Source organism: Eschrichtius robustus, chromosome 15 (genome assembly GCF_028021215.1).
Source record: "Eschrichtius robustus isolate mEscRob2 chromosome 15, mEscRob2.pri, whole genome shotgun sequence".
NCBI lineage: Eukaryota > Metazoa > Chordata > Mammalia > Artiodactyla > Eschrichtiidae > Eschrichtius > Eschrichtius robustus.
In genome coordinates this window covers 827956-847262 of record NC_090838.1, presented here as the reverse complement: position 1 = coordinate 847262, position 19307 = coordinate 827956, and the positions used below count along the sequence as shown (strand labels likewise).

General features: G+C 52.3%; 1 protein-coding gene across 2 annotated transcripts in view; it reads right to left on the bottom strand.

Moving 5' to 3' along the window:
- The window catches only part of TPO (thyroid peroxidase), a 33430-nt gene that overhangs the window by 9595 nt on the left and 4528 nt on the right, over positions 1–19307 (bottom strand). For both annotated transcript variants that reach the window (XM_068564609.1, XM_068564610.1), the window contains exons 2-7: positions 18403–18487; positions 14215–14384; positions 11622–11754; positions 7943–8072; positions 6223–6429; positions 4490–5005 (exon numbers count right to left, since the gene is read on the bottom strand). In XM_068564609.1, the coding sequence (XP_068420710.1) occupies positions 4490–5005; positions 6223–6429; positions 7943–8072; positions 11622–11754; positions 14215–14384; positions 18403–18487 (1241 nt within the window). The remainder of the gene's footprint in view (positions 1–4489; positions 5006–6222; positions 6430–7942; positions 8073–11621; positions 11755–14214; positions 14385–18402; positions 18488–19307) is intronic.

Genomic DNA, 19307 nt, shown 5'->3' with positions numbered 1-19307 from the left:
GCACAAGCCTGGGGGCTGCTGCATCTGCAGAGCTGTCACCGGGGGTCATGCCACCTGGGGGCACAGGGAAGCAGGAGAGCAGGTACAGGAGCACCACTTATTCCAGATAAAGTCCTGAGCTCTCGGCTTTTACGGGGTTGTACAGGGTATGTTAGAGACGCCCCCAGACACCCTCCAGGCCAGGCCAGGCCACAGAAGATGAGGGGGACCTTCAGCGCGTGAAGACGAACCAGGGAGGCTGCCGCCCGCCGCACTCTTTTAGAAACATGAAAAAGTTTCTGTCCAACAATCAGCCCCCTTCACTCCCACTTCACCTACGAGCCCTCCGTTAACACCAGGACCTAAAGCAAAAACAAGAAATCTAGTCCCTTCACTGGGTTTGGGCACCAGAGGCTGAAGATTTAGACCAAGGTGAGTTGCAACCCCATACCCCCCCTTCTCAGCTATGTCACTCTGAGAGGTTGACCTCTCTGAACCTGTTTCCTCTTCTGGAAAAACCTCTTCCTTTGAGTTTTTGTGAGAATAAAAAATATACATGGGTTTATATGTATTAGATACATGGTATTATATATAGACATTCTATCGAGTACATGTATATATTATATACTGTATGGCTTTATACGTATCAGACATATGGTATCATACGTAGACATTATACGGAGTAGATGTGTATATTGTATATAGTGTATACCTCCATGCATGGATAACTCCCTGCCCCCAGGTTTGAAGGAAATGATACACAACCTGAAGATCATATACGGTCGGAATGGCTTCCACGAGTTAAAATGTAAGCAGGGACCGAGATCCCTGTGTTATTCCTTTTTTCCCTTCTGAATTTTCTCCATCAACACTTGTTAGTTCTTTGTAAAAGCCAGAGAAATACAGCGGGAAGGGACCATCTGTAGTTTCAATGGGAAATGAATTCGTGCTGTGAGTTTTATAAATGAGTCTAAATTCCTACTTTCTGTCCCAGCCCGCAGTGACGCATGGCACCGTGTACAATGAGGGGACAGGCCCTGACCCTGGGGAGGTGCCTTTATATCAGAGGATGAAGTGAGAGGCACGGATACAATTGCTAATTTGACCAGGTCTCTGCAACAAAGGCTCAAATTGAACTCCTCCGAAAGGATTTTGGGTTTTTTTAAAAGGCTATTCGGGAGGTTACAAGGCTAACTACACACCCAGGACGGTGATGGGCCCGGGGGCGGCCGGGTCAGTGGGCACCAGTGTGGCCTCAGGCTCTGCCTGTGCAGATCTGCTCCCAGGGGGTAACCTGCGGTGACAGCGACTTCCTCTCCTGTGAAACGACAGTAGCACCTGATTCCTTGATCTGTTCCTAGAATGAAGTCAGAGAATGACACAGGCTGAAGTGCCCTGCCAATGGCAAATCAGGTGCAATCACGGACCTTGTCATTTCTACTTGCCACATGGTCCCACGAGAATTTCACGCAAGGGTCTGCTTTTAGGTTCAACAGCATTTCTTTCAGCTGTAAAAATCAGGGTCAAATTGTTTTGATATTTAAGAGACTATTTGGGTCCATGAGCCACATCTAAATGAGGAATATAAACCAGTAGGAAAGATTCTATCCTAGAGGGAAAGGTCTTACATTTCAGCTTCTGGGTGCAGGAAGGGAACGTGTACCGTTCTCAGAAACAACATGAAAGTAACAGCAGAGCATGTGTGTCCTTGTGGGCCATCCCTTCCAAACGACGGAGTGTGCCTTCTAAGGGCACAAGCCAGTACTCCCCAGGCCAGCGGAGGCCGCGGCCTCCAGGTGAAGGGCCCACGGAGCCCCTCTCACCGCTGCGTGCTGTCGCCTCCGAGGCCTGGGCTGACTGGAACGGGGGCCTGGCTGGGGTCTCTAAACCGAGGTGTCATCCCTGAGCTGGGTCACGGGTCCGAGCAAAGCACCCACGTGCCCGGCCGGCGTTCGAGCAGAGTCAGGACTTGATCACACAGAAGCAGCCGCCAGCTCACACCACCAGCCCGGGGCTGCAGCCGTGCCTTCTCCCCACCCCGGGAGGGGACCTGGCAGCGACTTCCATTCCCACCAGCGTTCTTCTCCGATGCCTTCTGCCCCCAGCAGATGGGAGATCATCTCTCTTCTCCACCAGGGACGCGAGACAACTTCAAACTCAAGTGGGAAGCGTTTACTGGTGGCTCCTCCCCCGCTCCCCTAACTCAGGCTCGACCTGTGACCCCGGAGGACGCAGGGGCTGCCGTCACAGGCTGGCAAGGCTCCTCTCGCCCCGAAGCAGCTACTTCAGAGAGCGGAGGGCACCCTCCAGTCCAGCCCACACGTCTTCCCTGCTCGACCTTGGAGCACAGCCCCCATCACCAGTCTCTCGCGATCTGATCTGAAATGTGACTGGAAGCGATTTTGCCGAAATGCCGGGACCTCTCCCCAGGGTGAGGGCTGCAGCCCTGTTTCACTCTGATCGGCGGGGCCCTAACCCTCCTTTGGAATTGCCAGGCCAATGCTGAAAACCCTCCCGGCGGTTCCTCACCCTCCGCGGTCCAGCGAAGCGCTCCTCCCTGCCCCTCCCTCCCGCTTCTCAGGGCCATGGTCGTACTTATTATCTCACTATTTGAGAAGCACAGGAGCCACGTGACGTTATTTCCAGGCCAGCAGGGGTTCTCGGAATTCTCGAATGCAACCACTTCTAATGCATGAGTCTAGGGCCGCGTGCACCCAGATAACCCCCCCGCCCCGTCCACACTGCAGGGGCACACGGTGGTCGTGGATCCTCTTCTCCGGGAGGGTCCACGTGGATCTGAGACCCAGCCACTCAGCTCAGGCCCCTGCGCTTACTGAGTTCTTGTGCATTTAAAGAAAGTTTAAGCAACATCCCGGCTCTTGGGGAGACAGCAGGGCAGGACTCCCGGCATTGTTCCTGGGATCTGGTCTTCGCTCATGAATTCACACTGTGAAGCACCTCTTAGAGCCAGGCTGGGTCCAGGTGCCGGGAAGCCATTAAACAAGAGGGAATCTCTGTCTCCCTGGAGCTTACATTCGGGGGAGGGGCACAGACGGAACCAAACAAAACATAGCTGGGTGGTGACAACAACCTGGAAAGAGGCATGATCCCGGGACTTATTTCACCAGGGAGCCTGCTGAGGGAGAAGGACGGCTCGGAAGTGGGGACCTCATCCTAACGCCTCCCGACTGGCCAGGCCACTCTGTTCAAGGGGGTCAGGTGAGGGCTGACGGATGAGGTCCTTGATTGTTACTTAAAACCATCACAAGACTCCTGGCCATGCTGCACTCAAATTCCCCCTTCACAGATTCCTGTGCCTTTCTTTTTTTATCAATCCTGTGTGTTCACATCTGTCAGCTCGTTTACACTAAGCTGCAGTGTTCATCCAGGCAGCAGGCAGACTGTCTGTGTGTCAGATGCCCGGCTTATAGTCTACCTGTCTACCTACTGCGCCATACACACACATGCACACACACACACACACATGCACACACACACACACACACACACACGCACTCCACAAGCCCACTCATCCAGGGCCAGGGCTCACCCAAAGCACCCTGGTATTAAAACACTGACGTCCTTCCTCGGCGGGTGAAGAATCACAACCCCCAACTGCTGCCCAGACTCTCCTGGACCACGTCCGAGTCCCCCAACCCACCAACATCTATGGGGTGGCACCGGGCACAGCCGGGCTCTGTAGCCTCTGCTCTAACTCCTGGGCGGCTGGGCCACAGGGGACCAAAGGTGGGCAAGGGACAGGCAGTGCCTGGGGACGGCCCAGCCCATCATGTGGTCCCTGTGAGAACTTGGACAAGACCCAACTTCCTCTTTTGTAAAACAGGACTTACAGGGTCACTGAGGGGATGAAGGGATGATATCAAGGGCCTGCTGTAGCGCCCAGATCAGAGACACATGACGAGCAACCACTGGTTTAAAACAAGGCACTCCACCTTCATAACAGCCCTGTGAGACCAGTGGACTTACTAAGGTTATTTGATGGACGTAAGTAGTTTTTCCAACATCGCTCCATTATAATTGGCCAACTTGACACTCCACCCAGTATCCTCTGAGTCAAGATTAAAAATATCATAATAAATCCTTACTTTAACTTGCTAATTTGCAAATCTGATACAGATTGTTTTTCTTTTCATTCTCTCCAAAATATCACAATACCAAAATCACTGGTGGACACCCATCTGAAAGGGTCGCCCTGAGGATTACATGAGTTAGAACCCTCAGAGCACTTAGAATGGTCTGGATATCAGGGGAAGACCGGAGGGGCCGTGCCTGTTACTACTGCTGTCAGTCTCCTGGCGGGATAATCACCGCCAGTCCCTGGGCAGCCGAGCAGCTCCCACGGGAGCGCCAGGGACCCAGTGCTTCAGACGGGAGCGGGGTCAATCTCCACGCGGGGCGCCCACCCGCAAGGCTCTGAGCACCCAGGCGGGGGGCCCACCAGACCCCTGCACGCACCCCCGCGGGGCGCCCGCGAGGCCCCTGCGCGCACCTGGTGCAGGGCGCCCACCACCTTGCGCGCCTCCTGGTAGGCGGTGTCCGCGCTCCAGTGCGCGTTGAGGGCCTTGAGCGCGGCGGCCAGGCGGTTGTGCTCGCGCAGCCACAGCGTGTGCAGGGCCGCCAGGGCGGGGACCTCGCTGGCGCGGCCGTCCCCCGCCAGGAAGCAGGGCGCGCGGGCCCCGGGGGCGCCGGGCCGGGCCGCGCAGGCCGGGGGCGCGGGCGGCGGCGCGAAGGGCAGGAAGGCGCGGCCGGCGTCCCGGAAGCGCGCGTTGACGCGCAGCAGCCCCTCGGCGCTGGTCCAGTTCCGCAGCCGCAGCTCCGAGGCCGGGGAGCTGCCGTACACGGTGGACGCGTCCAGGAACGAGGTCAGCCCGTTCATCTGCTGGCGCGGGTTCGCCCAGGACACGTTGCCGAAGAAGGCGCCTTGGGTCCCGGAGCCGCAGGTGGGTGACGAGCGGTAAAAGGGCAGACAGGCGGTGCCCGCGGCCGGCGAGGCGTTGGCCTGGAGCTGCGGGAAGGGCACGGCGGGTCAGCCCGGGTCCTGGGCCCCCTCCTCCGAGACGCTAGGCGCTCCGGGCTGCCCACCTCCCTCCAGCACCGGCCTTCCTCTGCCAGCGCCCCGGGGGCCCCGTCCGCTCTTCTGCGGGCAGCCCTCCCTCCTCCCAGGGTCTGGGCGATTAGACTGGTCGGAATTCCCTTTGCTCTGACTGATGCAGCCGTGCGGTGGCGCCCACTTCCCCCGTCCCCCCAGGTCTTCCTTTTGGTGTGTTCTGCCTTGCCTGGGGGGCCACCTCTGCGGATGCCAGGGGTTTATAGTCTACCTGTCTACCTACCGCGCCATACACACACATGCATGCACACACACACACACACACACTCCACAAGCCCACTCATCCAGGGCCGGGGCTCACCCAAAGCGCCCTGGTATTAAAACACTGACGTCAGCTTCCCACCAGGCAGCTCCTCCTCCCTGTCCGGCCTTCCTAGCTCAGGGCGCCACATGCGCGATCGCTCGCTGCTCAGCCAAGGTTTCTGGAATCAACGTGAGTGAGGACCCCAGCCCCAAGCAACCTTTTCTCCTAGGTAGAAAATGCCCCTTGCCAGCCTTGGAGATATTTTCTTAGGAGGAGTAATTAAAAACCCTACCTGTATACCTCTTCCCTTGCAGGTCGGAGGGAAAACCAGAACAATATTAACAGACAAAAGTTCTGCAATCTCTGTCTGCTCTGAATCTAGCGCTTGTATCCCCAGTGGTTTGTCTGTTAGGCATGCACGTGTGGCCAAGATTCAGGTCAGAGTGTGTTCTCTGCTTCGCTATTTGTGACGGCGTAACAACAGCAGCAAAACTGGAGACAACTCCGGTGCTCGTGAGTAAGGAGGTTTGGTTAAGTCAGTCATAATGCGAACACAGTGGGGTAGGGAGGGTCATAACAACCCAGCCTCTGTCCGTTTAATGAGCCGGAGAGAAGTGTAAGAACTATTGCCAAGTGACCCGTACCGGGTTCAGGACGTGCGCATAGTAGGACACAAAAACTGTAAGGTATAAGCGCACACACACATGTAATCTTCTACACATATATGTGCAGGTAACTTCTGGCAGGAAACACAGGAAATTCATAACAGCTGTTACCCCCTGGAGACAGGACCAAAAGTGACTTGTGTCTGAGTTTTGAAGACGGCACCTGTTAGTTTCATAGTAAACATGAGGAAGTTTGAAAATTCTACCTGTATGGGAAAACACGGGCTTCGGTTCTCACAGGTCTGCTGGCAGTCGGCCCCGCCCCCGAAGGCAGCGAGGCTGGCGCTCTGTGGCGTGAAGGCCATGTCGTGGTCAATGTACTGTCCCCACGCCATCAGGAGGTCAGAGTACTGGCCGTCCTCCGTCACAGCCTCGTTGGAAACGTGGATGACCTGCCTGCTCACCTCCCGGACCTGGGCGGACAGAGCAGCCGTCACGTGCGGGAGGCCGTCCTGCAGGGCCGGGGGAAGCAGACCCCTGGGGTGGGGTTAGCCCGGGGGCTCAGGGCTCCGCGCCCGTTCACAGGACGCTGGCACTCCTGGGGCAGGATGGGGTCCCAGGAGGCCCCCCGGCTCTCCTCCCCGACATGCACGGGTGGTGATTTAGGGCTGAGTCGTAGTTTCCTCACTTGTAAATAAACATAAAAATGCTGACCTCTCGGGACTGTCGTGGGGATCAAACTGAGTCATCTAGTGATTAGTGCCATTTAGTCCTCGACCTAGAGGGCAGGGCCTGGGGCCCAGGGGCAGAGCCCTGAGCCCAGAGGGTTGTTCCCAGGCCTTGAGGCCCGGTGGCAGTTTGCCTGGCCTGAGTCAGAATTGTTTGGGATCAGTGACTTCTTTTCTCCTTTCCATTTTTTTTGTTTCTGAACCAGGAAGGACGTCTACAGCTGTTATCCCGTGCCCGTCCCACCACTGCATTTTGGGGGCAGGCTTGCTTTCTGGTTTCATAGGCCCCAAAGGAAGGGAGTTTTGCCCCAGGAGGGGTCACACCCAGGGCTTCCCCATCCCTGACTCAGATTATTCAGAGGATGAGATTTGGGGGTCTGAGAATGGCGAGATTTAGATCAGGTTTGGGATTTTGAGTTGATGTTGCAGTGGGCTGAGACTCTGGGGGGCCTTGGGATGGGGTAGATGCAGTTTGCGTGTGGAATGGATATGACTTCTGGGGTCAGAGGGTGGACGGGTAGGCAGGGTAACGGCCCCTGAAGATGTCCATTCCCCCGTCCCTGGAGCCTGTGAATACATCGCATGGCAAAGGAGACTCGGCAGATGTGGTTACTTTAAGGACGTCGAGATGGGGGCGAGCCTGGATTCCCAAGGGGGTCTGATCTAACCACGTGGGTCCTTAGACTCTGAGACCTTCCTTGATTCAGGGGAGAAGAGGCGCGGAGAGACGCAGCCTTGCTGGCTTGGGGAGGGGGGATAAGCCGAGGACTGTGAGTGGCTACCCGCTGGTTTATTCACTGAAGCGAGCAGTCGAATTGGGGACAAATGATCCATTTTTGGACCCAAGTGATCAGTAGATCAGGTATGGGTTTGTTTGGCAAATGATTTGCCTCTGGGAGTATGTAGCGATTACCATCTTTGCCACTTAAATGGGTGAATTAATCAATTGTAAGTGTCTTTGAACGTGTCTAGTCTTGTACCTATTTGTAAAGAGTCGAAAGCTGGACGAAGCTTAACTCTGTGTCGTTCCACTCACTGGCTGAGTGGCGCTGATCTGTCAGAGCCAAGTTCCCGAGCCATAAGGTGAGGAGCCCTTCTCCACCCGACAGGGGCCGGGAGGCCCATGCATCACATAGGCGCCCGCTCAGGGGCCTGCCCTGTTGAGCGAGAGCTCCTCAAAGCCTGCCTCCCTCCAAGGTGAGGGGAGGTTTGCTCCGTTCCGGGAAACCGGCTCCAGCCCCGTTTCAGCGGCACTCACCGGGGGCAGGGGGAACCCGTTGTACCGGAAGCGTGGGTTCCAGCCTCTGGGTTCGCTGATGCCATCCTCGTAGGCGGGGGGCAGCCACCTGGCCAGGGCTGTGTTGGCGGCTCCCCGCCTAGGGTGGTCTCTGTGGAGACAGCGGGGCTCCGTGTTTGAGTCGAGGAGGGACGAAGCAGCAGGGCCGATGCAGTGAACTGTCCCCAGGGACACGGTGGAGCCGGCGCCCTGGGGTGACTGTAGGGGGTGAAGCCCTCTGTCCAGCGGGGACCACACGCCCCCGTGGTGCTGAGACGCTTCCCGGGCTGTAAGGGCGCAGGTGGTCTCGAGGGAGCTGACTCCCAAAGCCCGCATGCACGTGCCCTCCCCCCTCAGCACCTGAACCTGGGGCGTCCTGTCCGTCCATGTGTCTCCCACCTTCGCTGCCCAGTTTCCCTGCGTTTCCTCTGAAGGCTGCGTCTCACTCGGGAGCCCGCCGTGGGCACCTCCCTGGGGCTCCAGACAGAGTCACACCTGAAACCCTGCCGTGTTGAACGTGCTCCCGTCAAAGCTCCTACAACCACCTGGGCAGGATGCCCTTTCCTATCGCCTGTATTTACCTTTAGGACAAAGTTTCTGCTAGAAAGTGGAATCTTTGGAACTTGCTGAAATGTCCTAAATTCAGAAGTGAGATGGTTGTATTAATACATTTGTTTGAATCAAAAATAAGTCAGGCTTTTTCTGAGAGAAAGTATCAACAAGTCTCACTTGGTTCACGGATTTGACAGTGAGCATGGACTCAGCCAATTAAGGTAAATGGGAATGTTTTCCATAAACAGACTGATCTGCAGTTTCATTCTATTGGTCAAAATATATTTTGACAAAAATATAAAGTGCATGATGAGGCAAAGTTGTGTCTAATGATATTTTGATTTTACAGACTACTTTCAAGCATGACTTTTGAGTCATGCAGGTGCCTCTAAGTCAAAGGGACCGGTATCAATAAGAATCAGTGTGTCCCAGAAATGTTTCCAGCAATGAGGAAATGAGAGACAAGTGATTGGTAACTAGTCCTTGTGCAAATCGCATATGAATAGTAAATATATACGTATGTGATCACATATGTAAATGTATAAAATAAATACGTGACTATGTAACATTTAGAAAATACAAGAATAAAATGCCTAGAGAGCATACATAAAAGTAAAGGACTATGTAAAAGGAGAAAATAAAATACTTTAACCATAAAATATCCTACATTTAGGAAAAAACCATCAGACAAATTAGAATGGAAATGTTAGTTCAAAGACAAAAGAGAAAGGAATTTTCTGTTAGAGAAAAATTTGTTCTGTTTTTTAAAAATGGATTATTTGGGTACAAAATTGTTGTGGTATCCAAGGTCCCTCGGCCTTTATCAGCACATCCCTATGGCAATAATAGCCATGGGGGTGTTTGTTTGGTGGCTGCAGAATCTTCCAAAAAGAAAGGAGTGAGGCTGGAGTTTGCAGGTGGACAGGAGACAACTTTGCTGGGCTCTTTGAGGTCACGTAGCAAAAGCATTTGAATTGGAAAAGATTGGGATCTAGGCTTTCTAATATTCTTTCCTGCATCTGATGTGTGGACACTCAGAACATTTAGGGAGTGAAGTCTACAAGAATCGTGGCAAGCTAAAGGATTTTTAAAACTTTGAAAGTATTTGTAAATATAAATACTGAAGAATTAGTTGGTTTGTTTTGACACTAAATTATTACACCATTTGAGACATAACGTCCACCCATCATTCTTCTATAAATGGGACTGGTTTGGATGCTCTGCCCAGAAGTAAAGGAACCATGGGCTGCTGAGAACTTTCTAAGCTCTTGTTTGAGGCAAGAGCCCACAGTTAAGGCCGGGACGCCCCAGGGCTCCTGACGCTGGAGAAAAGGGACTTTCTTGCTTCTGTGGCTCCTCCCAGCCCTGCCGCTGCGTCCGGGGCCACTCAGGAAGGATGAGTAGCAGTAGGTGATGATGGTTACTTCTGCATGTCTGAAGGGACAGGAAATGGGGATAATTCTAGTTGTAATACTCCGTTGGTCTCCAGCACAACCAAAGTGGCTTAATTTGCAAAACCGTATGGGACAGTAGTGCATTTAATCAGCTGCAGTCAGTCAGGTTTAATGCAGCGTTCTGGTCTGTTACGGTTGGCTTGTCTTTATTGAAATTCCATAAAGTGCGGCTCTTTCACTCAATTAAGAATAACGAGAATGTTAATTTAACTGCTCAGGGGATTGGTTTTGTTTTTTTGTTTGTGCTTTTTGCTGATTGACTGTCCTGTTTCAGCAGCTCCCGGGACATCACACGGTTTCTGTGACCGTCTCACCCTCTGGTCGGGTCAGAGCCCAGCCTGCTGGGCAGGACCCAGGGGCACCATGTGGGGGCCTCGCAGCCACCAGGCGGGCCCCCTCCAGGCTTCCGGCATCGCTCTCGGATGCTGCTAGGCTGGAACAGAAGACCCGCGGCGGCCCCAGGGGGTCAGCTTTCACCAGCACGTGGTTCCTTTAGTAGATCTGGATTGATGAGCACGTTGAAAATGGTCGCAAAGCTGACAGCAAGCAGGTGATGCGTCTCTGGAGGAGAGTTTCACGAGGGGGACAGGTGTCTGCTCCCCCCGTGGCTCCGCGTTACTGGGATTGGTTTGAAACACCAGCTCTTCTCTCTCAGACACCAGGCAGCTGAAAATCTGCTCTGGGGGCTATTTTTATAACGAGTGGATGTGTGAACGTTTGAGTTTGGTGTGGGCAGGTTTTGAACTAGCAAGTCTGAGCCTGCAGAGAGGATCGGCCACCTTGGGGCCGATACTCAGCGGCCCTTGTGTCTCATTTATAAAACAGTTAGCGAGGCTTCAAGGTGGTATCACTGGAGTTTTCTGAGCAGGTATGTTATGCTTGAGGCAGAAAAAAAAGTATGAAGTCCCTGCTGGTCCTTTGGATCTAGTTGCTGTAAATACTGTGACACGAGATTCAATCGTCATCACGGAAGGAAAGAAAGGGACTCGGCCTCCACCTACAGCTCCCTGGAAGGTGCGTCCCCCAGAGCCCGTCAGCAGCGGGGCGTTGGCTGCCCCCTCCTCGGCGGTGGGGCTGACAGCAGAGAGCAGAGCCGGGAGGGGGGCCGTGGTCAGAGGAGACCCCTGACCCTGGTCCTGCCGTCCATGACCCCACATCCACCTGCAAGTACAGTTTCCCCGGAACACGGCACATGGGGCCCTGGGGGCACCGGGGGCCCAGAGGTGGTTGGGGTCACCTGGAATGTTTGGGGGTTGCCCAAATGGACTGACCTTCTGGAAAGAGCGATCAGAGTATGAGACGGCCTGAGTCGGTGGCTGAGAGTGGACAGCAAGTACACAGAAAAAGAAATGGAAGAAAGTTGGGATGACCTCAGGGACACCTGGGAAGGTTTATGATTAGCATCGCTGGTGAAAGTGGTACCTGGCTGCCAGGGAGCTGAAGACCTTTAAAATCTGTGTCTTATTAAAGATACACACAGAAGTATTGGAAACACGGGCGTAAGGAAGAGGCTTGACCAGTTCTTAATATAATGGAGTCAGTATTGTACACTGTCTTTAATGAAACCTCAAACAATCTATGGAGACTCTGCCCTGATGGCACCTGCCATGTTCAAATACAACCTACAGGTGAGAGCGAGGGTGCTGCGGAATTACCTGTTGTTGCAGGCGCCCGTGATGAGCCTGAACTTGTTTGCCAGGCAGGTGTTTGGACACCTGGGGGGAAGCATGTAGGGCTGGCATCCGGACAGGTGTGCAATCGTTTTCAGTAGGTCTTCTGATAAAACATCTAAAGAACAAGCACCAAAGCTTCAGCCCTCTGTTGTAATAACAAACCTACCCGACTGGGTAAACGTTCTAACGTGACCGGGATTCACACAGAACCCTCCTCATTCTTTGCAGGAAGCCCTTCGTTCTCCTTGAAATCAATCCTCTCTCATTTAACCCCCTTGAGTGTCCTCATTGCTAGGAATGTGGGGTTTAAAATTTATTTTTGCTTTGCGATCTTTCAGAAAAGCAATTCTGAGAGCTCTGACCCTGGAGGTAAGCACTTCCCAGAGGCATCTGCAGCCTCACCTGTGGAATCTCCAGTGTTTGCCATGCTGCTCGGCTGAGGTTGGGGGCCCACGCGCTGATCTCAGAAGACGGCGGATACCTGGCCTCTGTCCTCCCCGCAAACCCTACCTCAGTCAAGTTTCCTAACGGTATCCGTGTGTCCATCTACAAAACCCTTCTTTTTTCCTTCATGTTGATGTTTGGTTCCTTCTCATAAATCTTTCTAGGTTAGGGCCCCAGGAAACAGTCTCTTATTTTTTGCCAATTTTGTTGCTGTTTATTTGACAAATCAAAGCGAGGACCACTTTCTTGGCTGTTGGTAGAAGGAATCACTGGTTACTCTCCAAGGTGGTTTGTATAAATCTTCAAAGATAATGCCATAAAACTGGCCAGATCCCAATGAAATCAAGATAGAAAAACACTGGAAGACACGCATCCCATTTTCAAACTAGAGAGAAACAAAACTAGCTTAATTAATGTTCACTGAACAACCTCTATGGAATGACTGTATGTGGACAGTTAAATGAACCTTAGACTACAATTTTTATTTAATCGATAGAGAAATACACATTCCTTAACAAGGTGAGTACAGAGGCTTCGTACCAGGAAACGCTCAAGCACATGCGAGAGTAAAACAGGCAAAGTCCATGAGAAGAACCACAATGGGACTTCCCTGGTGGTGCAGTGGTTAAGAATCCGCCTGCCAATGCAGGGGACACGGGTTCGATCCCTGGTCCAGGAAGATCCCACATGCCACGGAGCAGCTGAGCCCATGCACCACAGCTACTGAGCCTGCGCTCTAGACCCCGTGTGCCACAACTACTGAGCCTGCGAGCCACAACTACTGAGCCCACATGCCACAGCTGCTGAAGCCCGTGCGCCTAGAGCTTGTGCTCCACAAGAGAAGCCACCACAATGAGAAGCCCACGCACCGCAACGAAGAGTAGCCCCTGCTCGCAGCAACTAGAGAAAGCCCGTGTGCAGCAACGAAGACCCAATGCAGCCAAAAATAAATAAATAAATAAATTCATTTAAAAAAAAAAAAGAACCACGATCATAGCTATGTTAATACACAACCAGTGTTAGAAAACATCCCTAGGGGAGGGGTGCCAACATTTGATTGTAGATACTGTTTGGTGACGAACTGATGGGGAAACATTTGGATCCTTTCACTTTTACTAATTCTGAAATTTCTGGATTGGTTATGCTGATAGTGGAAATAATAGAAAACATCCTAGACTATGGGGTTCTTCAATTCTGCACCACAGCCTGGCCCAAACCCATCAGCCGAATACACCCGCAGACCTGGGCAATGGCCCTGCAACTCTACACCATGAACCCGAGGCCGGCAGGACCTCTGACTGCAGTCACTGCGACCGGAGTCCCGGCTGCGCGGAGACAGGATCGCGGACCAACAGTCCTTAGAGACAGTTTTCAGCTGCTTCAATAAAAACATTTCAAATGGATCTTTGGTTGCTATAAGGTTGATTAAACTTAACTTCTAAGTTTAGTATCTGAGAATTCAGGTTAATCCCGATTTAGCTGCGTCTGTCTTATTCTAAAAGCAAAGTAAATCAGCATTAAACTAGTCTACAGCTAATTGGGAGGAAAAATTCAGAGACCAAGTAGCTCATGGCACCACATTGAAAAAAGTCTCCATAAGTTTTGGACTTAGAAATATGCCTGTGATCGAAATCACTTTCACTCAGTATCTTAGCGTCAACAGAGCCTTTGATGGGATGCAGCTCGCCCCTCGTGTTTGCTGGTGTGCCTGTGGCCACCCGAGAGGACGGCCAGGGTGACTGCCCCATCTCAGGGAAGAGCACGCTGGCTCCCAGAGGCCTGAGCAGGACCCTGAGGCAGTTTTCTCAGGAGAAGCGGGGCTGCTGTCCTCGTCTCCCTGGAACACGCTGCGTCCCACAGAAGTGAGTTTCCCCCAGGTTTTAACCAGGTCGGTCGGGGCCTTGGAAGTATCCCTCAATCATTTCATACCACAGAGCGGGGCGCTTAGATTACTGAGCTGGTTCTCCAAACCCGATCTGAACAGCAGAGAAGCAGTGATTTCCCAGACTAACAAAACCAAACTGCTGAGCCTCTTAAAGAACCGCTCATTTGTCCTGTGAACGAGTGGGCATCGCACCCTGCGGGGAACCCCCCCCCGGCCCTGACCTGCCCCCCTCCCCCGCGTGCTCACCTGTGGGCGGCCCAGGCGGTGCAGAGCCTAGGTGAGCCCTCCTCATCGCCTCCTGCACCGACATCTCCATGACGTCCGCCGCCCGGGACGCAGCGCGGCTGGCGGGCTCAGGGAGTTTGGAAAAAGACAGAAGCTGTGACGGAGAAATGATTTCTCTTTTGTGGAGGTTTCTGGGCACAAAGAGGAGATGTAAAGTCAATTATTCTTTTATGGTGTTTGGTCATTACTTACTAATCAATCACACGCACCTTTACTAAGTACCTGCCAGGCGACAGGCAGGTGGGGATTCAAGGACCCTGTCCACAAGGACTGCGGGATTTAGTGAAGGGATGGGACCCAAGTGTAGACAATCTGCCAGTGTTGAAAGGCGAAGAGAATGACCAACGTTTGTCTTTTACAAACTTGCATTGCCAACTCATTTGATCCTCATAACGGCTGCATGAGATCAACCTTCTCATCAAAGTCCAGTTAGTAAATGGGTTTGCTAACATTGCCTGTACATCTACCATGTGTTGCCATGAAAACTAAACTAATTTGGTTTCAGAACACTTTCTGACAGTGGCCCATCTGTGTATGTTTGTCGCTGATTCATATTCTTCTTGGTCACTTTGTAATATACTTAAAATTTTTGTTGAGATAAGGTCGTCTCACTTTTTATGGTGATAGTTTTTCTGGCTTGTGAAATACTGATTTTTAGTGTTATTTAAGGAGATTTTAAGTGCCAATTAATGTTTCACTGAGAATATCACTGTGGATAAATAAACTGATTATGTAACTTGAAAAAACAACCCAGTTAGACATGAGGGTTCCAGCTGTTGGATGAGGCTCTGCGAGCCAGCAGCCTGTCCCGGTCCCAGACCAGATGTGCTGAGGCTGCGACCGGCTGTGTCCGTGCCAGTCAGGCAGCTCACGGCACAGCCGAGCAGGTGACGGAGCTGCTGGCGGTGAGAACTGCGAGTCCTGCTGCGCGGGTGCCCCTCACCCTCCCGTCCCTCTGTCCTCTCACGAGGGTCCCCGGCCTTTGGGATTCCAGCAGCTCCCACCACAGGGGACCCACCTGCCCACCAGCATCTCAGGGCCCGGGGACCCCTGGAGGGGCAGGACCCGGGTGGCCTGTGCAGGAAGCTGCCGTCCCCTGGTGGCCCCTGCAGGGTTGCACCACCGAGGCCCCAGGAGCCCGTGTGAGAACCAGCTCTAAGCCTAACCTGAGAGCCGTCAGGGCAGAGCTCGGGGGCAGGACACCCCTTACCACTGCCGCTTAGGTTTCTGGTTCACAGCCCTGAGGTCTTGGGGAAATGGCCCCATTGTGCTTCAGTCGTTCTGCCAGCTCTGAGCAAGTGGATCCTTCACACATCTCCCTTGTTACTAACAACCTGGAATGTGCGGAGCCCACTGAGCGGAGGTGACGTGCAGGTGCCCGCTGAGCACTGACCCAGGTTACTCCGCGTCTTCAGTTATTTATTGCGCATCAAAGCGCAGGAGACCAACGCTAGGAGGGCCCATTTTACAGATGAGGAAGGCGGTGCACCAGGACGGCAGCCCGTGACCGATGGAGACGGCGTTGAGAATCGAAGATCCTACACACACGGCACGCTAGACACCAGCCAGCACGCGTATAAACGTACACGACAGAGAACGTAACGTGGGAGCGTGCTGGATTTGCCAGCGTGTTTTCCAAAGGTACTGTGAGGCCGTGAACTTTGAGGGGCAGAGCTTTTCCTTACAAGCTCCCACGGGAACCAGGTTCAGAGACCCCAGGCTCCGGGCTCAGAGACAAATGAGGCCGTTGCTCAGAGCTGCCCACCCGTGTTGGCGTCTGTGTCCCCACCCTGGACGCCGCGGTAGACATGATATTGGCCACCAGAGACGTCCAAGTCCTGATCCTCAGGCCTGTGAACATGTTCATTTCTACAGCAAAGGGAGTTAAGTTGCAGATGGAATCAAGGTTGCTACTCAGTTGATCATAAAAGGGGATATCTCAGAAATAACTAAATTTCCTTGTCAATTGCATTATTATGAACTTTCATCAAATCTTTAACCGTGGTCATTTTTAAGTCTTTTGTCATTTACAGACAGTTCTGGGTGTACTCTGATGCTTTTGCAAATATGTTCCTATAAAAGGGTTTCATCTTCAAGGAATTCATGGAAAAGACTCTGACAAGTACAGGTTTCTGGTAACTGACTGTACTGCTGAACTGAATGAATAAGCATTTTCAGAACTCTAATGGAAAACTGATGAACTCATAAAAGTGCCAACAAAAGATCAAAATGAAAAAAATTAATTACATGGGACTGAATGAACTGATGAGGATGATTATAATTTTTGTGACTTTCTGTTTGAATTTAAAAAAAAAAAAAAATATATATATATATATATATATATAAAGTAACTGCAAACTGTCTTCTGTACCCCATAAGGCTTCATACCATCAAAATAACTTTAAAACCTACTTTTTTCACTCAACATTATACTTCTGAAGATTTAAAAAAAAAAAGACAAAAAGGGGATCTTGTCCTGGATGATCCAGGTGGGCCCAGGTTAGCCACAGGGGAAGGTGACAGTGGAGGGAGCTCAGAGAGATGGATGTGGCAGCTCCAAGACGGGGGAAGGGGCCAGGAGCCAAGGGACGCAGGTGGCCTCCGGGACGTGGAAAAGGCAGGAAGCGGATTTGTTCCTGAAGTTCCAGGAAGAACACGGTTCTGCTGACACCGTGGTTTTGGGCCCGTGAGATACGTGTTGGACTTTAACCCGCAGGACGGTAATGTAATAAATTACGTTCTTGTAGCCACTGAGTTTGTGGTGGTCTGTTACGGCGGCAGCGGCCGTGGGCTCTGGTCCTGCTGAGGAAGCCGGGTCTTTCTAGGAGGACAGGAAGCCTGGCCTTTACTGGAAGGAGTCCTTAACCGCACGTCGGACAGTGAACGAAGCTCTGTCTGCCAAGGCTGTTCGCTGTGTAGACACCCTTGGAGAGCCGTCTGGAGAGAGGCAGCCGGGGCCCCTTCTCAGGAGAGCTGGTGTATTAGAAAACAGACAGGATCTTCCTGGGCCACCGCCCACCAGCCCCCGGGCCCTTCCCCAGGCCGCGGCCGGAGCCCCAGGGCAGCAGGAGGGCCTGTGCCGGCCTGGAACTCACCTCCCTGTTTGCTCAGGTCTCAGTGGGGATAGCCTAATTTCCAGGTTTCTAATGTTTTTCTTCTGCTGTTACTAAAATCCGCTGTTCAGCACAGTCAGCGAGTAGCCTTTGTTTCAACATTTACGTTTGAAATGAAGCCCCCAGGCCACAGACTTTGCAAGCGGTCAGTTCCCCCTTGGGAGAAAGCAGGTCACCTCAGGAGAGGACGGTGCAGCTCTCCGCTGCAGGGGGGTCCAAGGAGGCTCAGTGCCTTCTCTCCACGGGGGTTTCAGCAGCTCTTCCCCTTTTTCGTGAATAGTTGATATCACAGTTGTGGACACACTAATAAAGTCAGACTTCAGGAGAAGATTTCTTCTTTCTTTCCCCTTTGGTTCAAGTTTTTATAAAATAAGCAAAACTTAGTTGCAGCCAATGTGGACAATAGGGACTTTTTCTGGTGGGAATAATAGAAATTTGAAATAAACTGACCTCTGCCTTGTGATATTTTGTATCTTGAGACCTTAAATAATTATTAGTCAGCTTCCAGCAAAATAACACACTTGTGAAGATAAAGCCTGCTTTTAGATTCTTGTGTGTTTGTCGTGTTTGCTTTACAAACATCTAATGTGAGACTATAATATTCTTAATATTGATGTCACTTTTATATTTAAAATGAAGGTGTTTCTTAATGATTTAAAAGGAATGGGGGGCAGATTTAATTCCTAGGTAAGGTTACAGCTGTGTCACAGAGCCCGGACGCTGGGGCCGTGTGTCTGGACCCCTCCTGCCCCCTGGGTCTGAGGCCAGTTCTGCAGGAGCCAGGCTCCCTCATCTGTCTTTTGAAGCAGGATATATTCAACCCTGGCTGCATCACTGTCCTTTGCTCTGTTTTGCTAGAGAGGGAATTCGAATACGGGTCCTCTCGGTTGTTTGCGTGTGACCCCAGAAACGAGAATAAGCTCGCGTGAGTCTCAGCCCCTAATCTGTAAGGTGGAGGAAACTGTGAAGAAGACGATGGGCAAATCCGCTAGGCCCCGGGAGCCGGCGCTCCTCCTTCCCACTCCCGGGACGGTACCTTCTCATCGTGGAGTAGACGGCCTCGTCCACCAGCAGCTTGCTCGCCTCCACGATGCCCCTGACTCGACACTCCTCCGTCTCTCCTGCGAACGAAGCATCACACCGTCAAACGCAAAGTTCGCAAACTCCCCGCCACGTGCAGCTGGATGTAGTGACAGCCACGCGGCGTCTGGGCCCCTCCTCCGTGGGGTCCTGGGTCCGTTTCCCCATCTCAAGTGCGTGTTGGTTCCTCGCTGGCAGAGACCCTGGGGATGGGGTGGGGAGGGACCCAGCACCATCCTTACGCGGGCAGCCTGGCCATTCCTACTTCTCACTTGCCCCAGCCACCTCCAGGGATTCTGAATAACTTCTTTTCTGAGCGTTTTAGTTACCTAAACCAGTGGTATAGAAAGTTTATAATAATAGTTGCCTATTTTAACTTGTGCATTTAAGAGAAGATAAATGACTCCAATACACCTGCAGTTTGCAGTGAAAAGACCCTTATTTTTTATTTTAGTTTTTAGCACTTGGCATGTTTAACAAGTTCTGTGGTATAAATGCGTTTCCCCAGAATTCGTATGTTGACATCCTAGCACTCAATGGAACAGCGTCAGGAGGAGGGGCTTTGGGAGGTGACGAGGTCGTGAGGATGGAGCCCCCACCATGGGGTACCTGCCCTCGTCTAAGGGACCCACGAGCTCCCGCCCCTTCCTCCAGGCGAGGGCACAGTGAGAAGACCCCGTCGGTGAACCAGGAGGAGGGTCCTCACCAGAATCTGAAGGTGCTGGAGCCTTGATCTGGGACTTCCGGCCTCCAGACTGTGAGAAGCAACGGTCTATTGTTTATAAGTCCCCCAGTCCATGGTTCTGTGATCACAGCCCAAGTGTACTGAGACAATAATTTAAGATTCCGTCTTGGGGTTAA